This window comes from Perognathus longimembris, chromosome 8 (assembly GCF_023159225.1).
Source record: "Perognathus longimembris pacificus isolate PPM17 chromosome 8, ASM2315922v1, whole genome shotgun sequence".
NCBI lineage: Eukaryota > Metazoa > Chordata > Mammalia > Rodentia > Heteromyidae > Perognathus > Perognathus longimembris.
The window spans coordinates 33,705,077-33,711,834 of record NC_063168.1 but is presented as its reverse complement, the minus strand read 5'-3'; the positions used below and the strand labels follow the sequence as shown (position 1 = coordinate 33,711,834).

The following is a 6,758-nucleotide window of genomic DNA, read 5'->3' as shown; positions in this document are numbered from 1 at the left end:
TTTTTATATTTTGTAATTGTTTATTGGTACAAATTAATAGTTTGTACCTGGGTGTGCCCCCAGATGGTAGTTATTTACTTGTATAAACAAGATATAAAATCATTCTGTTTTGGCACTTATACCCCAAATGGAGTAGCGTAGGTCAAATTGTTGCTTTACAAAATAGAGTAAGTCAAGGCTAAGCACAGCCTTAAAGCCTTTGTTGTATCTAACACAGACTAACTCAGAGAAGTTCCAGCTGTTCTCCTCAGTGGGCTTGAATAGCAACTAATTTTTATAACATATTTACATTTTATTCATAGTTCTTTGGGTATATGCCTAGCTTTCATGGTGATATCATAAACTCATGGCATTGACCACAATTTATACATTTTTTGCATTGCCTCATAGGTATTTATATATTTGTTGAATCAATATATAAAACCATTCTAGTGTTTTTTGTGTATTCTCCTACTGGTTTTTTTTTTTTTTTCTTTCACAATAAGCATCTGATTGAGGCCAACGAGCTGCTTCTTTTAGATAGTCAAATGTGTTTCTACCCTCATCTCTAAAAACTAGATCTCTGGATACTAATGGATATTACTAATTAGTAACACCTAAATTACTAATTAGGAACACAAAGTACTGGGACTAAGTTACTGATATTAGTAATTATTACTATTAGTAATGGATTTTTTTTTTTTTTTTTTTGCCAGTCGTGAAGCTTGAACTCAGGGTCTGAGCACTGTCCCTGACTTCTTTTTGCTCAAGGCTAGCACGCTACCACTTGAGTCACAGCACCACTTCTGGCTTTTTCCATATATGTGGTGCTGAGGAATTGAACCCAGGTCTTCATGTATACGAGGCAAGCACTCTACCACTAGGCCATATTCCCAGCTCCTCTGGACACCTTTAAGAAGCATTATACACTGGTCAAAATAGCAATGGTACCTGATTGGCTAGAAATAAGAAGCCTAGGCAGCTGGGAGCACGGAACTGGAGCTAGTGTCGGCTCCGCGGTGGTAGAGCATCGGTCCAAGAAGGCAGAGGTGGAGGAGACACTGAAACGACTTCAGAGCCAGAAGGGAGTGCAGGGCATCATTGTGGTAAATACAGAAGGCATTCCCATGAAGAGCACCATGGACAATCCCACCACTACACAGTACGCCAGCCTCATGCACAACTTCATCTTGAAGGCTCGGAGCACCGTGCGTGAAATTGACCCCCAGAATGACCTGACCTTCCTTCGAATTCGTTCCAAGAAAAATGAAATTATGGTTGCACCAGATAAAGACTATTTCATGATTGTGATTCAGAATCCAACAGAATAAGCCACTCTTGGCTCCCTGTTCATTCCTTAATTTAATGCCCTCCAAGAATTATCATGTCAGCTGATCATAACATAAAGATCACCATAGATCCCTTATAAGCCAATCCAATGACCAAGGGTGGGTTGGCAGCTCCCCCACCACTACCACCAGAGGGAGTAATCTCCCCGCCTCCCTCAGGCCCCAGAGTTCCCAGAACACTGCTCTTCCTTCCCTTCCAGGCTTTGGAGCGGCAGCTTAGGAGAAGCTCCCACATGGCTTCCTTCTGACCTTCAGTTCACTGTTGCCCTTAGGAAAGGTTGTTTTTCTGTAACTAAAAATAACCAAGCCACTTAAAAAAAAAAAAAAGAAAGAAATAAGAAGCCTAATTTTGCCTTCATGAATCAACCTGAAATAAGACTTTGGATGATTTTTCCAGTCTAACAAAAACTGGAATAGAAATGGAAAAATAATATTATGGGGAGAGAGACACAGACAAACAGACAGACAGAGGGACAGAGACAGAGAGAGAGAGAGAGAGAGGGAAGAGGGGAGGGAGAGTGGATGTTTGTGTCTTCAGGAACTTCAGGGGAAAGTAGAGACCTGCACCTAGAGGAAGGAGTCTCAGTGAAGCTTAGATCCAGAGGGAGAGTTCTAAGGAGTCATTTGATCTGTGAGAATTACTGGTCTGAATTGCTCCACATCTGAATGGACATTTAGTAATCCGTTTCCTACTACTTTCCTTCATTTCTCCCAGGAAAAGATAGACCTGGTTAAGTCTGATGAAAGGATTAAGAAAAAAATGAAATCATTCAAACAAGTAGACTTGTGATTATAAGAGTGTGTGTGTTCAAATTTTGCCTGCCTTTCTGTGTATATATAGTCACATTTCAACCCACCTTTCATTCAGTTATGGTTTTTATTTCTTAGCCAAGTTAATAGTTTTAGCTATGGTGTAGTGATATAGCCAAGAATTTCAGCTCAGTTTTTGGCAGTCACTATTTTCGTTAATGAATGTTTTTCTGTGTGATGGCTTGGATACTTTACTTCACTTTGCCCCTTTCTTATTAAAATAAAGGTAAGGGCTAGGAATATGGCTTAGCAGTAGAGTACTCACCTTGCATGCATGAAGCCCTGGGTTCGATTCCTCAGCACCATGTATATAGAAAATGGCCAGAAGTGGCGCTGTGGCTCAAGAGGTAGAGTGCTATCCTTGAGCAAAAAGAAGCCAGGGACAGTGCTTAGTCCCTGAGTTCAAGCCCCAGGACTAGCAAAATAATAATAATAATAATAAATAAAATGAAGATAAACAAAAACGAAAGTATGGATATCATGAAATTAAGTTTAGCTTTTATATTCTTAGTATAATTTAGACAAAGATGGAAATCATTCAGTAGCCTAAGAGGAACAGAATTCAGCCAGAATTCAGAGGAATAGAATTCAATAAAATTTAGAAGAAACTCATTTTAAAGGAGAAGAATCAGTGAAGGAACACATAAAGTACTGGGACTAAGTTACTGAAATTGATATATAATTAGAAATCTTACAACTTTTTTGCCTTAAATCCTGTTAGTTTCACTGTCAGTCCGTTAAATGTATTTAACTACATATTGTGTTAGAAAGAAAGGAACTGCTTATATTGAATGGACTACAGGATGACACATTGGAGAAGTCACCTGGGTAAAGAAAGGGCCACAAGGACCACACTGATGGCCTCCTACCCCTGTACCCATTTCTGCCACAGAAAGCCTCATTTTCTGGATTCTGAAGAGATTTTCTCTTAAAGAAAAGGTGTTCACAGCAAGTCTGAAAAGTACTGCCTAACCTTGATACAGCGCCTAGACAAAAACAAAGTGATTAGCCCTTCTGGGGGACAATTTGGCAATATCTATTAAAATCTAAACACATGTATGATCTTACCAGTTGAAATAATTATTCAAGGGCACAAAGGCAGATGTACAAGATTTTTAGTTCAGGATTGTTTAGAACAGAAAAGTTTGAAAACAATGTGAATATCCATGAATATGAACTTTGTTGCTATACTGATATTTGTGTCTTTGGATACTGCACAGTCTTTTAAAGAATGGATGGAGGGGGCTGGGAATGTGGCTTAGCAGTAGAACGCTTGCCTAGCATGCATGAAGGCCTGGGTTTGATTCCTCAGTACCACATAAACAGAAAAAGGCAGAGTGTGGTGCTCAGATCTCAACCTCGTGAGAAGCTAGGATTACAGGTGTGGGCCACCAGCACCCACTCTTTGTTTTTAAATTTGAAGTTGTGTTTTATTCCTGAATTCTTTCGGTGGCTTTATTCCAAGTATTCCAAGTTCCTTTTTTTCCGTGTGTGTGTGGTGGTTTTCACATTCTTTTGTTGAAATCAAATTGTGTAAGGCTATAGAATTAATTTAGGTGTGACAACAGTGTGTTTTTCTTCCAGGAAAGCTTGCTGATTGAAACAGAAGCATTAAACCTGTTCTTGAAAGCATTCAAGCTAATAAAGCAACAATAGCCCAGAGGACAGAAATTAAGCAAGTCAGTTCTTGAAAGAAACTCTTGAAATCTCACGTTGAAAAAGTAAAGGCAAAGAATAAAACTAGAAAAAGGAAAAATCACCACATGGAAGGTACTTATATAAGGGAGTTTTTAAACAAATTTATGCAATATGTTTAACTATATGATGTAAATCATACCTTGCTTTGTTGTTTTTTATCATTCAACAAGTATTTGTTGAGTACATACTATGAGCTAGATTGTGTGTTAGGAGCTAGGCATCTGATCAAAAAAATTAGTTTATATCACAGGAAGCTTACATTCTAGAGTGATAGATACATACTAAAACAATAATTTAAGTACAATTATTAGTATTAGAACATAGTAAAGACTTAGTTTTTGTTGTAAAACATTTGAAAGCTATCACATTCAAGACTAAGACAAATTCCACAAGCCCTTGAAAACAAAAAAGTACAAATAAACATTTGAAAGAATCAGTTTGCATTTGAAACAAGTATCCAAGCAATGCGGATTTTGCTGGTGTGTGTTTGAAAACCATTGCTGTAACTAGAATAACAGGGAACTCCATCCCAGCCTGTGTAGTCTCACCACAAGGAAAGAGCAAAAGAGGCCGTAGAAAAGCTAGTTTTGAGTCCATCTCTCCTTTATAGCTCTTTACACAGGCTTCATGTGTAAGTAAGGCAACATATTTCAAAATGGCATCATAATGTGAAAGGTAGGATATTTTTTGGGGTTTTTTTTGTTTTTTTTGGGGGGGGGGTTGTTTTTTAAAGGAATCCCACAAACAAAGCATGGAGTTATGCTGGCCTTACTTGGAAAAAAGTCTACTGCTTCTTGTCCTGCCCTTCATCATTTCCACTCTCCAGTGCACCTCAGAAGTGTCCTCCCACATCAGCCTCCATTGCTCCTTTACTCTGGTGAAGAAGGCTAACAGCAGACCAAGAGGATGCTGGCCCCAGGTTCCTTACTTTCCCATGTTGTCAAGTAGAAGGCATGCTCCCACTTTGGGACCTCATCTTCCACAGTATCAATCTTTTTGGTTAGCACCATAAAACCCTTGTAACACAACAATCTTGCAGGTTAGATTAAGAACAAAGAGATACAATTCAGTCTATTTTTTTCAGTTTGTAAAAGACTAGGTATTTACAAACCTATTCATATGTACATGCTTCACACTACTGTACTTTTGAGTTAAACTCAGGGCATATTTGTTTAAACAACTCTGAACTTCACCATGAAATAAAAGGCTTCCCAAGTTTTTTATTTTCCTCCTATGCCTAAGAACCTTCAAAGGCCTTTACTAAACTATGACATTAAACCCAAACCAAAATAAAAAACCCATCTGAATAAACAAAACCTCACCAAAATAAAAATGTAACAAACATAAGAACAAGCTCTCTTATTAGGGTGAACTGTGGTAGATAAAGGTTCAAAAAGACTTTGAGCCTAGTAACATTATAGTAGCACATTAATGTGTTGCTATAATGCACTATAATAATAAATCACATTTCTCTGATGGAAGGCATACATTTCTAATAATGAATTTATGCTGTGGTAGGATTAAACATGAATCTAGGTCTGACTTAAAGACTATGGAGGATAGAACTGAAAGGGAACAAGCAGAGCACAGATGTAAGAAAAGGTCCTTCTGATCCACAGTCATTAACAAGGCCCCTGGGCTGGGTAGGTCACTAAGTCACAGGGACTGACAGGGGGAAATTAATATTTACAGAATGTGTCTACTATGTGCCAAGGCTTTACCTAAAACACACACAAAATAACATTTGCTGTATAATATTCGAACAGCCATGAGGTGCATAAGTATGTAAATTTACTGATAAAGAAGTAGCAGTTACATATCTGACTTGAAGCTCAAAAGAGCATGTGGAAGGCTGAAATGAACTCAGACCATTTTGCTCCATTATCTATTCTTTCTCCTTGTTACTACACTTTGTAGAAACCTGATTTAAAGTTGCTATTCAAGTTGACTTGAATTTTTATGAACTTATATAATAAAGAGCAATCTATGTTGTTTTAAACTTTCCTTTCCGGATGGGGAGTAGCTCCATTCATTTGGTTTTATAGAAAACTAACAGCTTCTGAGGTTAAGAATGATAATTCACAGTGTTAATCAAAGCTTCTTTATACATTTTGTAAAAATTGTAAAAGAAGTATTTAATAGGCTGGGAATATGGCCTAGTGGCAAGAGTGCTTGCCTCATATACATGAAGCCCTGGGTTTGATTCCTCAGCACCACATATCTAGAAAAGGCCAGAAGAGGCACTGTGGCTCAAGTGGCAGAGTGCTAGCCTTGGGCAAAAAGAAGCCAGGGACAGTGCTCAGGCACTGAGTCCAAGTGCCAGGACTGGCCAAAAAAACAAAAAAAAAGAACTATTTAATTGCACAGAAATAAAAGTTTAAGGGTGGAAGATGGCGCCGACACAGTAGGGAGGCACCCCAACTCGCCCCAACTAAATAGCGAGCTGGGAACTCCAACACCCAACACCCCATCAAGAACCCAGCAAAACCAGCAGCCAGAAGCGGTGGAGAAACGCAGGAAAACAAAAAGGAGCAAAAAAGAAGAGCCGAAAACCTACACGGAGCCGGAGAATCTCCGGGGCACCCTCCCCCCACCAGCCGACCCTGGCCCAAACAGGGCCAGGCTGGGAAAGGGGAACCCGGTGATCGGCAGACAGGCTGCCGGGAGCGCAGAACTCAGATAGTGGGAGACCCCACGGTCACTAGGGAGGGTGCGGACCAAGACACACTACGGCAGCGACGAGAAGTTCAGGTCCACACCGGGTTCAGACAGACGGCGGCTGGGGAACCCAGCTCGGCAGAAGGAGGGAACCGGGGAAGCCTCCACGACACTTTTGCCACCCCCTGAAGGACCAACAGCTGCGCAGGACACACACACAATCCAGGAACAGTGAGTCCCCCATTACCCCCTCACCCAATGGGA

At 39.9% G+C, this 6,758-nt stretch overlaps 1 protein-coding gene across 1 annotated transcript; it reads left to right on the top strand.

The window, feature by feature from the left end:
- Window positions 1-884: 884 nt before the first annotated feature.
- On the top strand, window positions 885-1,374 carry LOC125356885 (dynein light chain roadblock-type 1-like). Its single transcript, XM_048353580.1, has one exon. It carries the CDS (start codon window positions 924-926, stop codon window positions 1,308-1,310), a length of 387 nt encoding a protein of 128 aa, XP_048209537.1. The 5' UTR covers window positions 885-923; the 3' UTR covers window positions 1,311-1,374.
- The last annotated feature ends 5,384 nt before the right edge of the window (window positions 1,375-6,758 follow it).